The 18,086-nt window shown below is 53.9% G+C and overlaps 1 protein-coding gene across 2 annotated transcripts in view; it reads right to left on the bottom strand.

The window, feature by feature from the left end:
• Window positions 1-18,086, bottom strand: part of Cntn2 (contactin 2) — a 32,445-nt gene continuing 14,359 nt past the window's right edge. For both annotated transcript variants that reach the window (XM_078022690.1, XM_078022689.1), the window contains exons 5-23: window positions 17,845-17,940; window positions 17,303-17,512; window positions 16,959-17,058; window positions 15,652-15,827; window positions 15,118-15,254; window positions 14,533-14,662; window positions 12,390-12,540; window positions 12,140-12,267; window positions 11,653-11,828; window positions 11,033-11,153; window positions 10,358-10,516; window positions 9,743-9,892; window positions 7,570-7,640; window positions 7,062-7,296; window positions 6,603-6,715; window positions 5,444-5,630; window positions 5,037-5,149; window positions 4,462-4,630; window positions 1-4,031 (exon numbers count right to left, since the gene is read on the bottom strand). In XM_078022690.1, coding sequence (XP_077878816.1) covers window positions 3,922-4,031; window positions 4,462-4,630; window positions 5,037-5,149; window positions 5,444-5,630; window positions 6,603-6,715; window positions 7,062-7,296; window positions 7,570-7,640; window positions 9,743-9,892; window positions 10,358-10,516; window positions 11,033-11,153; window positions 11,653-11,828; window positions 12,140-12,267; window positions 12,390-12,540; window positions 14,533-14,662; window positions 15,118-15,254; window positions 15,652-15,827; window positions 16,959-17,058; window positions 17,303-17,512; window positions 17,845-17,940 — 2,732 coding nt within the window. In that variant the 3' untranslated portion in view covers window positions 1-3,921. The remainder of the gene's footprint in view (window positions 4,032-4,461; window positions 4,631-5,036; window positions 5,150-5,443; window positions 5,631-6,602; window positions 6,716-7,061; window positions 7,297-7,569; window positions 7,641-9,742; window positions 9,893-10,357; window positions 10,517-11,032; window positions 11,154-11,652; window positions 11,829-12,139; window positions 12,268-12,389; window positions 12,541-14,532; window positions 14,663-15,117; window positions 15,255-15,651; window positions 15,828-16,958; window positions 17,059-17,302; window positions 17,513-17,844; window positions 17,941-18,086) is intronic.

Genomic DNA, 18,086 nt, shown 5'->3' with positions numbered 1-18,086 from the left:
ACAGGTTGAGAAACCATCTTTATTTACGAACTGTCTGCTACCAGAGTCAATAAATAACTACCATACAAGAAGTATAAGAGTGGAACAGTGGGCCCGTGGGAGTGGCTCCATTTGAACAAAAGCCGTATAGTCAGTGGTCTATTAGGCCATAGCATTTGCCAAGTCCTGAGCTTCTCTAAGCTGGGCAGGCCCTGAAGCAGGTGGCAAGTTGGAGGTACCTTGGACCAAGGCAGGTGCACCCTATCCAAGGGTACTAAGTGCCTTAGGCCTGGGGCTGCCTAGGACTCTGGGCAAATCTGTCTGACCCATTTTGTTCCTCTCCAGTTTTCCTTTATGGCCCTTCCTTCCCAAAGCCTATGACCATATATACAAGTTCATGGGGCACCGCCCCTCCCGCCACTGGCTCTAGGTACCTGTTTCCACGGGATTCTTTGAAGTTCCTTAGAAAAGAATGCCTATCTGATCACTAAACTACTCCAGGAGTCTTTGGCCCAGGTTGAGTCTTGAGCTGGGGAGACAAACATCACACCCGTGCCGGTGACACAGGTGTGAGGGTACTACTATCCCTGTGACATGCAGGAGCCCCACTGGCGATCTCAGGAAGAGAGGAGCAAAACATCTTTAGCCGTCTTGGCTCTTGCCCAGAGTGCAGGCTGGATGGCTTTGGGGACTGCCAAGGGGCAGTACATGCTGGGGAAGGCACTGTGTTGCCACCACAATTCCTGGGTGACCCTTCCTCTTTAATGGCTTCCTTTAAGACACAGGGACCACAACAGATGACATCTTCCTATGCTTTGATTCTAAGACTCAGCTCTGGAAGGACAGACAGCATCTCCTATCCCTCCAGTCACAGCTTCACCTAACCTAGACTACACCAACACTCCAAAGTCCTCAGAGGTCTCTAGAGAAGTAACTGCTTACTTATTCCAGGGTCTCATTGCAGAAGCTTCTTCTCATGTCTAACTTCAGTCTCTCCTGTTACTTTATTAAAAGAAGGAAAAAAAATCCCCCACCCCACCCCCACCCCCCATGGCCTTGCTACTCCCTGGCATCACCTTGTGATTTGCTACCCTGAATGAAAGTAGAAGCTGCCCTGTAAGCCCCACAACTCTGTGAGCAGATGCAGAGAGTCCCCGCCCTCCTGCCCTGTTAGAGACACAAGTACCAAGGAGGTATGTGCTGCTGCCTGAGCTCCAGTGCTTGCAGATCAGTGGGCACTTGTCTGCCCAGCCCTGAAAAGGCATCTTAGGCTGGCTGTCCCTAGTTCTCAGGGCATTTACTCGTCATTATTAAGCTGTGAGGCAGCAAAATACTTATTTGAACTAACCCTTGCTTCTGCCTCTCTCTGGGGCTTGGTGTGAGAGGAGGGAATTCAGAATTGCGTCCGGACTGCAGCAAGACAGCCCCACTCAGCTCCCCCTGCCCATCCAAGCAGAGAAGACAAAATCATAGGCCCCTCAGGCAGAAGGGACTCTGGAAGCTGCCTAATCTAGTCTGTTCCTCCAAACCACCCCAGCAAGAAGCTATTCCATTTTACAAGCCTATAACCTCAGTCACGTGCAGTCTCATGCTTCAGGAACATCTACTATAATAATAGAGTTCTATGGGTCTGTCCCCCAAGCAAATTCTGGAGCAGTCAGGTTTTCTGGTAAGAAACCTTGGGGTCTCCCAAGCAGATCACCATCCCCCTCTTTCTAATGGACCTCTTTGAAGTAAGGTACTTGACCATGAGTGTTCCTTCAAACAAGCTTAGGGGCTTCAGCCTCCCGCATCCCTGGTTAGCTCCTGTGCCAAAGCAGCTCATCCCGGCCTGGCAAGTAGGCTCCCTGTCTCCCCTGCTGCAGCCCCAGGCAGTGAGGAAAGAATCAGATAAACCTTGGGGAAGCTTCTTTCAGTGTCCCCTTCTGGTAGAGAACTGGGCACGGGCCAAATCATAGCCAGCAGGGCACAAAGAGAGATGCTAGGCCAAATCTGGGGTCCCTGTGAGGGGGAATGGTGGCTTAGCTAAGCCCGTAGCCTCCTTGCAGTCCTGGATTGCAGGGAGGTGGCTGTGGGGTGGCAGGGAGAAGTTGTGTGAGCTGACGTTTTTTAAAAAATTGTACTGGGTAAACATCAACATAAACCTGCCCAGGAAAATAGAGCAGGACTTAAAAGTTTAAAAAACCATAACAAAATAGAGCTCTAACTGTAAACTACAGAAAACTGGCCCAGGGAGCTTCAGGGACAAGTGCCCTTCAAGATGCCTGCCACGCTGCTCCCAGATGTGAGTCCCCTGGCAGAGCACAGGTTTTGGGGTTTCCTGCTGCATTGCTACTGCTGCCTGGATTGGGGAACTCTGTCCTTGCTTTGGCCTCTTCTTGGAGCAAGGGTAAGGGGGTTGGGACTTCAAGTTGGTAGTGCATGTTGAGTCCCCAGCAGAAGCCAGGCTCAGAAGGCAAGGGAGGCCTGGGCATCTCCCAGAATATGCCACACCTTGGGCTGGGCTCAGCCATGCAATCCTCGTGGTCAGCAATGGGGACCCTTGAAATAGACTGTTCACCCCCCCATCAGCCTTGACCACCTTTATAACAGCCGTCAGCACTGCCTCCTTCTGCAGAGACAGAGCCTTGAACTGGCAGGTAAAAGAGTTGTGTTCTTGTCCCATCTCCTCTACTTATAGGCCCTGTGACCCTGGGAAGTCCCTGATCCTCTCTGGACCTCCAGTTCCTCATCTGGGGAGCGCAGGGCTTGGACAACTTGAGCTCTCAGGCCTCTTCCAGTTCTGCTGTCCGTGACTGGTAGTACACCTGAGCTCAAGGTGGGTTGTCCCCTTTATTAACCCCTCTTTCTTCTGGGGTTAAAGAGCGGTCCAGGCAGTCTAGGGAACAGGGCTCTCCAGGTGGTCCAGGGTATTCCTGGGAGCAGGCAGGGTCATATTGATCCTTGCCTGGCTCAGAAGCCTCCAGAAGCTGGAACAGAGAAGGAATGCTGCATTGAGGGTGGCAGTGAGGGAGGTGGCCACAGGTCTGCAGGCAGAGCTGGAGGGGAAGGGCGGGTGAGCGCCTGGTAGTCTCCTGCCCTAACCCTGGAGGGGCTGTGCAGGATAAGTCTTGGTGAGGGACTTCCCCAAGACAAGCCCTTTAGTCCCAGCCACCTAGGGTGGCTCTGGCACTCGGGTTACAGGGTTGGGTTGGCAGTGTTGGCTGAGAGGGCAGTGTCACCCACATGGTGCCCATAACTCAGGCTCAGGCTGGTGCCCCATTCCACCAGGCATCCCAGCCTCCCAACCCTTCTTAGATCCCACCCCTAAAAGTCTGGAGTCTCATCTCTCAATGCTGAAGGGGCTCAGGCTCCCGATCCCAGCAGCAGGGCAAGAGTTCTAGCAGCCCAGGCAGGCAGGGGCTGCTGGGGAGTCGGAGGAGAATGCCAGGGGCCGGCTGCGCTGCTCCTCAACAGGAGGACGAGGAGAGGTCTTGGTCCCAGGGTTCGTCCTTTTCTTAGTTGAGGGAGGTCCTCAGCCCACTCCTGCCAGGTGTTCCCACAGGGCCCAGGATTCTGCACTCAGGTGACAGAGTCTACATGCGGACTCTGAGTGCCATCTCTTGCCATTCAAGATATGCATTCAACCCCCTTCTTCCCATGGGCTCGTTTCTTCCATCCAGAACCCCTAGGGGCTGAGGGGTTGGGTTCAGTATCATCATGGAAGTCACTGCCCAGTACATCTTCATTTAGAGAAAAAGATCCGCCTATGGTTCTGTCCTGTGGCAGAATATGAACTATCCTACCTCCTGCACAAAGGGTCCTGTTTAAAGTAGGTGTTTAAAGCCAACCACTCTGGGCACAGTGTTGGGCCACCTTGGCTTGGGAAGGGCCAGGGCCAGCTGGCTGTGTTCATCAGAGTTGGGTTCCAGTTCTGTTGCAGAAGGAGAAGCGCCGACAAGTTCAGAGCTCCAGGTAGCCTATGAGGATGAGCATCGCTGTGGAGTGGGAGAGGATGGCGCCGGGGTGTGGGGCTGGGCAGACTGCCGCGTCTTCCACCATCATGCTTGTGCCTGAAACCAGCAGAAATGCAGGCTGAGTGAGCAGGGCCTGGGTGACCCTAGCCCCATGCTTGCAACAGGATCCAGACCTTTCCTAAATAGACACTGGGTGGGGGGCAGGGGGGTGGAACACTACAGACCCCAGAGTGTCAACGGCGCCTGGTTATTCTCAGTCCTACTCCCATAGTTTGCCAGGGCCTTTGTCCTTGGCTGCAGCCTCCTTTTGTACCCAGTAAAAGAAGCACCTCCACTTCCGTGGCCCTCGGGCTGGGTGGAGAGTGGGAGAAGGCAATGGCTTTGGTCTACTTTGGTTCCTGCCTGGCTTTTCCATTCTCCTGGGGTCTAGGTTGGAGGTGGCTGGGGTGGGTGGGCATGATCCCTTCACCAGGTGTCTGGGTGGAGCCTGATACTTCTGGGGGACAGGAGAGGGGAGAGTCAGCACCTCCATTCCTCACGATGTGAACTTCTGCCGGGATGCCATCCCCTCCAGGTCCCGTGGTCCGAATCTGTACAAGGGCGTGGCCAATGTCTTCGGGTACTGGGATTTCTATCCAGTTCTTGCCAGTAAGGTGGAGTGTGGGAGTTGGGTGTAAGTCATTCTGGTACAGCATCTAGGAAGAAGGTTTCCAGGTGGAGTTTCCTTATGCCAGGGCAGATCCTTCTTTCTTGCCCAGATCTAGTCCCTGGGGGGAGCCCAGTTCTGGGCCCTTGAGGTTCTGTCTCCTCACCCCTCCTTGGGTTTTCCATTAGCCAAGCTCCTCCCTGGTGGGAGGTGAGCTTGCAAACTCACCTCCAGCCCCACTGCTGCCCCACCACCCCTGCCTTTTCGCAGCAATCCCATCTGCTCCTGTTTAATAGTCTCTACCACAGGCGAGCTAGAGAGCACCTCTGTGCAGCAAGCCTCTACGGGTCCCACACTCTGCTTCTGTCTCACTCAGATCCCTCTTGCTGCAGACTGTACCTTTCATATTTACCAGAAAGACCAGAGCTTTGCTCACCTGTGGATCTCTTCCTCACCTTGTAGCCCGTGACTGCAGACTCATTTTGGAAAGGGACCACAGCGTCCCACTTAATGCTGAGACTGGAGCTTGAGAAAGTCCAGGAGATGTTGCCAGGAGGTCGCCGGGGAGCTGCCAGGGGAGGGACAGTTGGAGAGACCTCCACATGGTCCCCTGTCCCTCCCCTGCCCTTCTCCCGATGTCTGCCTGTACTAATTACACCCAGAACATTCTGCCACCAGTGCCTCAAAAACAAAGTCCTTGAAAGTCCAAAGGCTGGAGAAGACAGAGGCCGTGAATTTCTACCTCGTTTTTAACAGGCTCACCCCTTGTTTCTGTGGACCAGAGCATGTGTCTTGTTGCTGGAGAAACAGTGATCCTGGAAGCACCCCCAGCATCCCCATCACCCCTGGCAGACACACTCACGAGGTTTCATGGTTGTGGCATTGGCAGGAGGACTGGCAGGCCCGGTGCCCGCGCGGTTATAGGCCCGCACGGTCACGTGGTACTTGGTGTTAGGGTGGAGGCCGGTGACTCGGGCATTGGAGTCTAGCCCTGCTGTCCTCACTCTGTCAGCAGCTGCTTCTTTGTCCCCAGCTTTCCAGTAGCGGATCTGAAGGGGGTAAGGGTACCCTAGGGTCAGTGATCAAGCCCAGGATCTCAGGGCTACCCTAATCCTGGTGCCCACATTCTGTTTCTCTCTTGCTCCTCCTGGTCCTGAGACTCAATCTCTTGAGTCTTAGAATAGGGATACTTGGTTATAAGCACCCAGAGAGCAGGGTAACCCGGGTGTGAGTCCCTGTATCTCTCAGTGCCAGCAAAAGTACTGGGTCCAAGAAAGGTGCTCAATGTAGGGATGAGGGAGTGGTGGGGGAGGGATTAGCAGGGGTGAGCACTGGCTCAGCCTGGTGATGGCCTGCCAAAGCCCAACTCATCAGGAACATCATGTTTATATTTGCAAAGTAGCCCCTGGCCCCCAGCAAGTTTATGATGGCTGTTCAACAAACACAGACCCGATTTAATAGTAGCTGGAATATTAAGAACTGCTAAACATTTTTCCAAATCAAGGGGAGAGTTTGGAATGAACTCTCCCTGTGTGGTCTGTCCTGTGCCAGCTCTACCCAAGCACTCACTACATGCATGACATCTATGAGTCTCTCTTCCCCATTGGGGGTCAACCATGGATGATGATGATGATTTTTTTTGGTGCCAGGGATTGAACCCAGAGGCTTTTTATCACTGAGCCATATTCCAAGCTTTTTAAAAAAAATATTAGAGTTAGGTCTCGCTGAGTTGCTTAGTGCCTCACTAAGTTGCTGAGGCTGGCTTTGATCTCGCAATCCTCCTGCCTCCACCGCTTAAGCCACTGGGATCACAGGCTTGTGCCATCGCTCCTGGCTCAGCCACCGATCTTAGTGAAGTTGCATCCACAGTGCTCCACAGACTGGCAGCTCAGTTTGCCAGGCAGAGAGTGAGTGATTCCAAGAAGAGTGATGGGTGAGCTGTCAGGCGTCGCCCCCAAGCCTCGAAGCCCCAGCACCCCTGCACACCGCATTCCTCTCTCAGGCCCCGGGTTAGTGCTCACCTCATACCCCAGGAGGATGCCATTTGTGTCCTGCCGCACAGGTTCCCAGGTCACGTTCATCTCTGATGATGAGATCCCCTTGGCCCAGACCTTGGTAGGGGCCACCCTGGGCTCTGAGGACCAACACAGAATAGGTTTGGATTTCTGGAGCATTCCTATGCCCTACAGAGCAGCTCCCAATCAGGACTGCCCAGGATTTTAGAGGAAGAGTGCAGGCCCAGGACAAAGGCCGGGTGGGAGCCCCCAGAGTGTCTCCCGGGACTTACTTTCTTCCCAGACAGCTGCTCCCCTCCTTCTCCTGCTCAATGAGCAGAAGTGAGTCCGGTGGCTTAGAACCCAGGGGCCCTCTCCACCTCCTACTCTGAATCAAGCTGGGGCAGGAGCAGCAGTTTCCCCATCCCATATCCCTAGGGACAAAAGGCTGGGGTGGGGCGGAGTGGTGGCCCAGGAGTGGCCCACCTTCCTCAGCCGAGTACACAAGTGCTGTGAGGCTCTCAGGCCCATCCCCCCGGCGGTTGTAGCTGCGGATCTTGACCTCAAATGGCGTGTAGGGCTGGATGCTGTCGTTGCTGTAGACGAAGTACTGGGCATCGGCGCCGGGCACCCGGGCGGTCTGCCAGCTAGTGCTGCCCTGCCTGCGGAAGGACAGCAGGTAGCCGAAGCCATCTCCGTTCTGGTACTCCCGTGACATGGGCTGAGGGCAAGAGGGTGGCATGGGCCAGGAGTCACGGATGCGGTTCCCTGCCCAGCCTTGGTCCCCACCCAACCTTCACCAAGAGGGGCAGCCCTGGGACACCTGCGCCTGCAGTGGGTTTGCGTCAGGGGCAGCAGGTGCAAGGGGAGGGGAGGAGGAAGTTGGCAGCTTTTGAGTCAGAACTGTGCAGTGGACCCTTCTGCCCGCTGCTCAAGCAGAAGAGTCAGGAAGGGAGGAGCGGGTGGGACTCTGCTTCTGTCCCTGGCAGCTTACAGTCCAGTTGACGATGAGCTCTCCCGGGGCTCCACCTCCTCCGCTGAGTCCTGATGGTGCCACTGAGGGGGCTGTCAGGGGCCAAGGGACACAGATGTGGCTTGTTAATGGGCAATGAAGGAACAAAAGCTTCAAGCCTGTGCCTGGAGCACATCTCAGGATGGGAACATCCTTTCAAATGCATCCTGGTTTTGTCCCCAGCAGCCCTTCTGGGCATGGGCTCTGGAGTCAGACAGACCCGGGATCAACTCTCATTTCTGCCATTGACTACGTGGGTTTCCTGGGCGAGAAACTCAACCTCTCTGAGTCTCTGCTTCTCCTCTTCATAAGATGGAGATAATAATGTCTCTCTCAAAGGCTATAATGAAAACAAAGTTAAAGGTGTGGCGAGCACATGGTAGGGAGCTGCTCCAAAAATTGATCATGGCCCTTTTCACTCCTGTCAGCTTAAACTAAATCACGGACACCAACTTGGGTTTGCTTTAAGCAGAATAAATAACCCAGAATGGCGGTTAATGCACCACAACACACACACACACACACACACACACACACACACCACTGAATAAACAACAATGATAAAAAACAAAAACAAAAACTATTTCTTTTGAGCTCCAAAGTGTTTTTAACTTATTCTTTTTGTGACAGATTTAATTCCATAATTGGCTATAGTATTTAAAAAGGCTGATGTTGTGTGGCACACACCTATAATCCCAGCAGCTCAGGAGGCTGAGGCGGGAGGATCGCAAATTCAAAGTTAGCCTCAGCAACTTAGTGAGACTCTAAGCAACCGAACAAAACCTTGTCTCAAACTAAAAAAAGACGGGAGGGTCCTGTAGCTCAGTGGTAAAGTACCCTTAGGTTAAATCGCCAGTACAAAAAAAAAAAAAAAAAAAGGCTGATGTTAAAACAAGGATGTATTTCATCTGCTCATGCAGCTTGGCTGAAAGTAACCTGGCTGGGGTCTAAATATTTCTGCAGAGAATTCTGCACAGGAAGACTTCACTTTTCCGATGATGGTCTCTTCAGGCCTTGTGCTTTGCATGGGTCACCTAAGTACATCGCCTATTTGATTCTGCAAGGTGGGCATTATTATCATCCTTGTCATAGTAGAAAAGATTGAGGACTGGGGCAGTTAAGTGACTTGCTTAAGGTCACATGGCTAACATATGTCACAGCTAGAATTCAAACTCAGTTCTTTTGATTTTTAAAGCCCGTTTTTTTTCCATTGCACAACTCCTGGGAGACTGGGATAAAGGAGACCTCTTCCCACCTCACATCACCAAGAAGTTCAGGGTTAATTAAAGAAAGTACTCCCTCTGAAACTTCTTACTACCAAGAGGAACCAACTAAAAATATTGGTGATTCCAGAACCAGCCTGGAGAGTCATCCTGGAACACATAGAATGCGCTTAAAGGAGACATCAGGATGGACCCTCTCTACACATCTGGTGCAGCAGGTCAGAGGAGGCAGGATGAGGGAGCAGGGTTCAGAGTCCTGTCTGTTCCAGGATCCCTCATTCCAGGCCCTCACTTGCAAATGGCTCAGAGGCAGGTGGGCAAGAGCCTCCCAGCAGATGCTGATGGGGCCTGTGCCTGTTCCTCCTCCTGGGCTCTCTCCCCACTTCTGTCCCCACTCAGGTTCTGAGACATACACTTTTCACTGAGGGTCATGGACAGACTCTTCAATACCTCCTGTTCCCAAAGAGGTCATCTAAAAAGGGCTTGGAGACACTGGCTGCTTCCCTGTCCCCACTGGGTGACACACACACACACAGCCCTTCCTCATTAACTGATCTCTGCAGCTTCTGCACTTCCAGGAATGCCACTCCATGATTCAAGTTCAAGTTCAGGCTCTGCTGGTGTGATCCCTTCCCTTTTCCAAACTTCTGTTTTTCCATGTTTTTTAAAAATGTAAACTTAAAAAATAATTATGGATTCGCATGCAGTTGTCAGGTTGATTCTTTTGAATGAGCGGTTTGGACTTCACGGTTCTCCCCACAGCAGCCTCGCCCTCACCCTCGCTTGTGTGTCCTTTCAGCTGTCTTGTTAGAGCCCAAAGCCTGGTGAGCAGGGCTGGAACTCCGTGTTGGCTGCATGCTGGAAGTCCCCCTGTAGGGGGAGCCAATGTCTCTGCCCTGCTGTGTTTCCTTTAGGACATCCAGGATCCTGACCTGCTTCCTTGGTCCGGATTCGGCTGGAGGGGCCACTGGGCTCCCCGGTGCCCAGGATGTTGCTGGCTAAGACCCGGAACTCATAGTCCATCCAGGGCGTGAGGCCCAGCACCTGGGCGGTCTCGGCATTGCCCTCGATGTTGGCAGGATCTGCAAGGTACCAGGGAGTCGGTGCACAAAACTTGGTTATTCATCTGGATGAGGGCGGGCATTGGGCCTGATCACCTTGGTACCCAGCCCCCATGGTGGCACCTGCTGTATACTAAGCACTCAAAACCTCCTCAGACACGATTGAAAAACTAGTTAACTCCCCTGGTGTGTGTACCTCACACCCTAACCAGTATTTTCATTTCTCTAGTATTAATCCTTCCTCCAAGTATTAGAGGGTGCAGACTGAGTATCCCCTCCTCAACTCTCTTCCCTCTCCTGCTCTGTGTCTTTTTACTTGCCTGGACGCTTCTGGATAGTAGAAGGCAAAACTCATATCTTTTCAAAACTCCATTCATTGCTGACCCTCTGACCCCTGACTCCTGACCCTGACGACACCCTGCCCCCTGCCTCTGACACATACAGCCCAGCTTTCTCAGTGCTGAGCCAGGTGGGCTTCACACTTACTGGTCCGAACCTGCTTCCACTTCCCTGCAGGTAGAGAGCGGGCCTGCAGGGTGTACTTGGCAATGGGACTGTGGTTGTCGAAGCCACGGCTCCAGCTTAGCTGGACAGTGGTGTCACTGATGTCTCTCACCACCACGCCTCCTGGGGGGCCTGGTGGACCTGCACCGAGAGCAGAGCACACTGGGTCAGAGTTGGGCAGCTTCTTATCTGAGCCAACCTTCTCCAGGGCTGGTGCATTACCAAAGCAGGGCAGCAGAGGGAGCAGTGGACACACCCAGGAAGGAAGGTAAGGGAGGGGCAGTGAGTGGGGAGGGGGGGCACAGTGGGAGGGGTGGCCTCAAGCTGGGGGTGCTCACAAAGGCACTGGCAAAGCGATGTGTAGATTCCCAAGCACCAGACTTGAAAACTGGGTTTAGCAAAGTATTCTGCCTTGGTTTAAGGATGGATTTTTAAAAAATATTTGTCTTCGCAAGAAAAATATTCTACTCATTCAGAACCCATGAAAAATCAACCATACAGGCACAGAACGGATATACCAGGCTCAACAGATGACCTGAGCCAGAAGCCCTTCCCCACAGCTTGCAGGGGAGGAGGGGAGCTAGGGACAGCAGGCCAGAATAGCCCTGCTGGCTGCCAAGAAAGCAGGGGTGGGGCAGAGTGGGGGGAACCCGTCACCTCGGACCAGAACGGTGGCCTCCTTGGATGCACTATCCACCACTGTCTGGGCCATGCATGTGTACTTCCCTCCATGGCGCAGCTGGGCATTCAGGATGGTCATGTCCCCAACGGTCTCCTTCTGCACCCAAGGGGACATCCAGGTCAGAGAAAGTAGCCTTTACTAGTTCACTGGGCCATGAGATCAAAGCAGAGATCTGGGGTCCCCCTGCTCCATTATGTCCGCAGGCCCCTCTGCCTCTCAGTTCAATGGGAGGAATCAGCTACTCCCTGCTTAGTACCCTGGGGACTAAGGAACAAAGCTTATTACCGAAGACAGTCAATGTCACTGCAAGCCATCGGTCATTTGCATTGGGTGGCAGGATAATAGGAAGAGTAGTCGGGAGGGAGTTTCCTGGGATGCTTGGGTTCCCAGTCTGTCTCCAACCCTCCCCTGAGTGACTGGGGTCCAGGAGGGACAAGTTTGCCTACACGGGCCTCAGGGAATGGGGAAGGCTCTGGAGGGGCTTCAGTTGGTGGACAATGGTGGCTTCAGATGTCCTTCAAGTTGAGGACATCTTGGGTCCCCTCTCTATCTGAAAGGAGGGAGGAGTGACAGGGAGTTTGGCCTTAGTTCTCACCACACTGGCTCTCCTATAGTGACCCCCAGGCTTGTCAAAGTCAATGGGGAAGTCATCGAGGGTCCAGGTGAACGTGAGGTCCATGGTGGGGTCATGGGAGGCGTGGCACTGTAAGGTGAGGTTGTCACCCACATTGATGTCGGCACTTGAGGGGGCCAGAGTGATCTTGGTTGCATCTGAAAACAAAACAAAAAAGACCCCTGGGTGAGTGGGGGAGGGAAAAGGCCAGGCCAGGGGCTGCAGTAAGGCACAAGGCTTCGTCCTGGGCCCCAGGAAAGAACAGAGGCACTGTGACCGATAGTGTCCCGACCCCTCAGCATCCCTATGTGTGTGTGGCCAGCAGTGAAGCAGGACCAGATTCTAGACAGTGACAAGGGGATGGCCCCATGCAAAACTGAATCTGGGGTGGTCTCAACACCCAACCAGAAGCCATCTGGGGTTACAGGAGTAGGCTGTGGGGGAGGTGGCCCCCAGCCACAGCCCTTACCACGCACAGACAGGATCCCGGTGCTGTTGGCTTTGCCCATAAAATTCTCAGCAAAGCACGTGTATTTGCCCTCGTCGGACCGACTGATGTTCCTTATGACCAAGGTGCCATCCGGAGTTACCGTCACTCTGCAGCAAGGACAAAGCAGATCTGGCCAACCCAGGGACACACTGCAGACACGGAGGGGAACCCGCCTCCAAGGAGAATGTGGAGGAGCGTGGATGGCTGGGAGTGGGATGCGGGGTGGTACCTGCTGCTGTTGACCAAAATCTCAGTGCCTTTGCTCCAGAGCACCACGGCCTTCGGAGCTGCCCGGGGCTGGCAGGGGATGACGATCTCTCCTCCCCGAGCGGCGGGAATCAGACGTCTGACCGGATTCTGCCTGAAATCAGGCGCCAGTGCTGGAGGGAAAGGGGAGAGCCGTGCAGTCACCATAGAGTAACAGCAGTGCCTGTCGCCCTGGACGGGCCAGGCACTAAGCACCATCAGTACCTTAGAGACCAACCCACGAGCTCCTGGCAGCACCACTTTCAGGACACACCCAGCATCCAGCCCCTTCCCCTCCTGGCCACTGCCATTGCTCTCGTCCCAGCCATCAGCTCTCCTGCCTGGACTGCTGACAAAGCCCCATACTTGGTCTTCCTGGGACTCTGCTTCCCTCCTACAGTCACTTCTCCCCACCCCCGCAACCAGCAATGTCTGTAAAAAACGTGAATCAAATACTCAGAATGAAGCCAGCAGCTCACAGCCATGGAAAACAAGTCCCCACCTCTCCCATCCCTTCTCCTCCCCTGGCCCTCGCGCATTACACTCCAGTTATCAGCCAATTTATTTTTTCTTTTGTCCTTCAAAGTTGCCAAGACTTATCCTGTCTCAGGACCCTTGTGCTTGCTCTAATTGTGGCTAGAAATTCCCCAACTCTTCCCACTGCTGGCTCCTCCTTAACACACAGGTCAAATACCACATTTGTTTTCCATTTGTCCCTCTCCCTCCAACAGTTTATAAACTGCTTGAGGACACAGGCACGATCTTTTCTTTCTGCTCATTCCCTTGGAGATTCTGAATGGGTGAATGAGCAAGTCTCCTTTAGCCTCACTGTAACTTTATTTTTTAATAATTTTTTTAGTTGTAGATGGATACAATACCTTCATTTTTATTTATTTGTTTTTATGTGGTGTTGAGGATTGAATCCAGGGCCTTGAGAGTGTGAGGCAAGAGCTTTACCACTGAGCCACAACAAGCTTTTTTTTTTTTTTTTTTTTTTTTTTTTGTGGTGCTGAGGATTGAACCCAGGGCCTTGTGCATTCGAGGCAAGCACTCCACCAACTGAGCTATATCCCCAGCCTTCCTGCAACTTAACCAGGTAAGTATTATTATGCCCACCTTACAGTTGGGCAAACCGAGCCTCAGCAAGCCAAAGGCAAATGAACTAAGCATAAGCACTAGATGACATTTCATGGGCACTCGTCATAAGATGGGAAGGCGCTTTATGCTTTTCCTCTCCATCTCATTTACCCTCACAGTAGCAGAACGAGGGCACGACCATTATTATCATTTTTTTCGGGGAGGGGGGTACCAGGGATTGAACTCAGAGGCACTTAACCACATCCCCAGCCCTATTTTATATTTTATTTAGAGACGGGGTCTTACTGAGTTGCTTAGTGCCTCATTAAATTGCTGAGGCTAGCTTTGAGCTAGTGATCCTCCTGCCTCCACCTCCTGAGCTGCTGAGATTACATGTGTGTGCCACCATGCCTGGCCAGGGCAGGACCATTATTGCCCACATTTTATATATGGAGAAACTGTGGCTGGGTGTGTTGGCACACATCTGTAATCCCAGCAATCAGGAGGCTGAGGCAGAAGGATTGTGAGTTCAAAGCCAGCCTCAGCAAAAGCAAGGTGCTAAGCAACTCAGACTTTGTCTCTAAATAAAATACAAAATAGGGCTGGGGATGTGGCTCAGTGGTCCCTGAGTTCAATCCCTAGTACTAAAAAAAGAAAAAGAAAAAGAAAAGAAAAGAAACTGGCAGAGAAGCTAAGCGACTTGCCGAAGTCCACACCTCTGAAGGGGCGGGGTTAAACAGAGCTCATCAATTTGATTCTTGATCCTTTTTGCTACCTTTTTCCCCTACTCCATTTGCGTTGTCCCTGCCAGACGTGGAATGAGTCAGAGACCTGGTCCTCTGGGACCTGTCAATCTGGTGTCTCATCTCCTTTCTGAAATTTCTCAATTCTCCTACTCAGAGGCTGTTGGAAAACTGAGGGCAGCTGCCCGCACACGCCTGTGCACTTGCACATGTGAGCCTCAGGAGATGCTCAGTTCAGAACTCTGATGGCCCACCCCCCAACCGCCATGTGCACAAGGATGTCCTCTCCCTCCCTGGGCCCTTTACCTTGCACAGCCAGCTCAGCGCTGGCATAGATGGTGCCGTGCTTGTTCTCTGCCACACACTGGTACATGCCCGAGTCCTCCAGGCTCAGCTTGGAGAATCGCAGGTCTCCGGCCAACACTTCCACCCGGTTCTGTGCAGAAGAGCCCCGCCCAGGGCAGGGCAGGGGGATGGGGATGACTGGAGGCCAGGGAAGGAGGGCTCAGCAGGGATGCATGCAGCGGAGGCTCGAGGCTCCTTGGGATGGGGCTCATGTGTCCAGTCCTAGCTCAGCACAACCTGGCATCTGAGGACTCTGCGGTTACCCAGCCCAGCCCTGCCCCGAAGCCAGGGGGCCAGGTGATCCACTCAAGACCACATTCTGTTTTTGTGTCTGAGTCACGTTTGGACCCAGGTCTCTGAGATTATATCCAGTTGACCAGCCTATGGCCAGGTGACTCTGGAATGGAAAGAAGCACCCAGAACCCTCCACAACACCCTGGCAGTCAAGAAGGGCTACCAGTGACGTGGGGGGGAGGGGGGCTTTGGGGACAAGGGAACCAAGAGAGCAGAAGAGGGTGTGCTATGTGGGAGGAAGCCCAGGTCTACCTGGGAGGCCAAAGGCTCCCCATTCCGCAGCCAGCGCACGGTGGGTCGGGGCTTCCCAGCGGCCGCGCAGCCCCAGCGCAGGTTGGAACCGATGTCAGCCTCTGTGTCTGAGATCACCTTGAGCCACTCGGGCTGAGCTGTGGGGACCAAGGGAGAAGAAACCTGGGGTGACCTGGGAGGAGCCTCTGGCTCATTAAGTAGAAGGGAACAGGGAGGCTGCGGCGGGTGTGTCCGACAGCAGGGGCGGGCTCTGCACCCTGGGATGGAGAGGATGAGGAGAGGGCAAGAAGCAGCAGGCACAGGAAAGTCGGCCCTCTGTGGTTGTGTAGTGGCGGTTTTAACAACTTAAATCACTCTAAAGTGCTTGTGTGCCGCCTGCACCCCCAACAAAGCTCTGTGCTGGCCACAGCAGAAGCCTCTCTGACCCCACACTCAGTGCAAGAGGGCTGAAGCGAGGCCCCCCGGACTCCCTCTGACTTTTGGGGTGTTTCCTCAGGGCCAAAGGTGTAGGTGAAGGTGTCCCCGGATCCATACCCTGAACAATGATGCGGCCCTGGACGGTGTCGCGGCCCTTGGAGTTCTCTGCCTCACACTCATATGTTCCTTCGTCTTCAAAGCTCACGCTGGGGATCTGCAGGGTGGGCTCGGCTGTGGCCCACTGTGGGGACAAGGAGCCGTCTACTTTGCGCCACTTGATCCTGGGCACAGGACTGGTAGGGGAGACAAAGCCAGAGCGGGCGGCTGAGCTGGGCATATTCCTCCCGTGCCCGGACTCTTGGGTTGGGGGTGGGGACCCTGGGAGGGGACAGCTGGACAGAGGGCACATGTGGGCTGATTCATAGCTCTTCTCCCTGCTAGGCTTGGAATGCCATCAGGGAAGGGACAAGGAGCAGGCCTCCTCTACTGCCCCTGTCCACTGCCACAGCTGTGAAGCCAACGAAGTGGTCTTCAGGTGGTCCGGTTTGCCCTCTCACTGTCCTGGTCAGCGGTAGTCTATGTGCTGGGTCTTTATGGTCCCCTTTCCTATGGCCCCACTTTTCAAAGGCGCTTTAGTTATGAATAACCTGTGTCCTAAAATGGACTGAGGAATCAGCACCCTGAAGGGCCACTATGTTACCCTTCCATGTGCCTTTCAGGGAGGGTTTCTGCAGGCCCAATAACTTTCCACAAAGCAGCAGCCCCAGGACATATTTGAAGCAAGAGGGGACCAAAGCCAAATCACATTCTTTCATTCATTCCACAGACATTTATTGAGCACCTGCTCTTTCTTAGCCCTGTTCCAGTGAAGGCTTTTTCTGGGAGAGCAGGAAGGTTAATGGTTTCTATTGTACTTTTGAAATAGGTGACTGTTGACATTCAAGGAATGCTTACTAAATGCCAGGCATTGTTCTCAGGCTTTAAGTATATTATTTACTCATAACAATCTTACCGGGTGGTTACTGTTACTCTCACTGTTTACAAGGGAGGAAGCTGAGATACTCGGGTTGTCTCATCTTATGCCCAAGGCCTCCCTGTCAGTGAGTGACCTCCAGGATCTGCACCAGGCGGGCTGGGTGGAGCCCACTTTGCTCCCGCCGCTGCCCCAGTGTTGCTCAGGCCATCTGAGCCCACTATGCACTGCTGTCAGGACCAAGTGATCCAATGTGTGCAAGGGCCCTGGCATCGGATGCCTCACCTGCAATTACTGATCAGAGGGTGGTCACAGTGCCTACTGCCCACCTAGCACTCTGCTTGGGGCAGAGGAGCACCAAGCTGCCTGTTGGCCTTGTCCACTCTCACCCTGGGGTCCCCCGTGTCCCTGAGGGGATCCTCAGGGAACTCCCCTCCTCTGTGCCACTCACTTCCCAAAGGCGAAGCACTCCAGGGTGACCTGCTGGCCCACTAGCGCGTAGGTCTCTGCTGGGAACCGGGCCTTAATGCTGGGCGCGAAGAGCCGGGGATCTGGGGAGAGGGGGAGGTGCATATTATACATAAGTGACTCCAGGGGAGTCACCTAGCTCCTGTGCTAGGATCCTGTGAGGCACCCTTCAGAGCCTGCAATCTCCAGCTTGGTGGGGTCTCAGAGGACTTCCCTTCCCCTTGGGGCCTGGGGCAAAGGTCTGAGGCCTGGGGAAGATGAGGGACCTATTCCCAAACCCATTGATGCTTCCAGCGCCCTCCTCCCGCCACACGTGGCAACCCTGACCTTCAGCAGCCAGGTTGAGCTGAGCGAATTTGCTGAAGACGCTTTTGGTGGAGAAGTCCATGTGGCTGGTGGCCAGGCAGGAGTAGTTGCCCAGGTCCGAGGCGTTGGTCCGGGCAATGTACAGGTTCCCTGTGGTCTGGGACACGAAGTGGCGCCCGTCCGTCGGGATGAAGTTGGGGAACTCGTTGAGGAGCCAGCGGTAGGACAAACCTAGGGTGCAGGTAGTTTGAGGAAACCAGGGGGGCAGGGCTCAGGGGCAATCGTGGGGGGACCCCACATGCTGGAGAGAATCTGTGGACCTTGCTCTGGGAGCCTCCTACTCTCGGAACTGGAGTTGAGGAGAGACCTAGAGGCTCTGTTCTCAGGGAGCACAAGGTACTGGTGAACGCACCCTTAGGGACAATTAGAAAAGGGCAGACCCACCACATAAAGTGTCAGCCCCAGCATCAGTGCTTGCAAGGGGCACTTGCCACCTCTCATTCCAACCTTCCTTGGCTGAACATCCGGAAGTCATTCCTGTGTTCCCGCAGGATCCCACTCACCTGGGTAGTGGGCAGGTGGGTTACAGGGCAGCATCACCCCCCAGCCTTCGTGGGTCTTCACGGGGTCTCGCTCCTCCTTGGAGAATTCCTGCAGAACTAGAGGTGGAGACTGGGAATCGGGCACCATCCTCCGAGCTGAGGCTCCCTCCCCATCTCATCGCCCTCCCTGGGGCAAAAGAGTTCCTGAGGCATGGCAGGGGAGGGCAGGAAAGCCTGGCTTGAGGGTGTCCCCTGGGCTTCCT

Source organism: Ictidomys tridecemlineatus, chromosome 10 (assembly GCF_052094955.1).
Source record: "Ictidomys tridecemlineatus isolate mIctTri1 chromosome 10, mIctTri1.hap1, whole genome shotgun sequence".
NCBI lineage: Eukaryota > Metazoa > Chordata > Mammalia > Rodentia > Sciuridae > Ictidomys > Ictidomys tridecemlineatus.
Note: the sequence above shows the minus strand (reverse complement) of the source record. Positions and strands in the feature narration are given on the sequence as shown.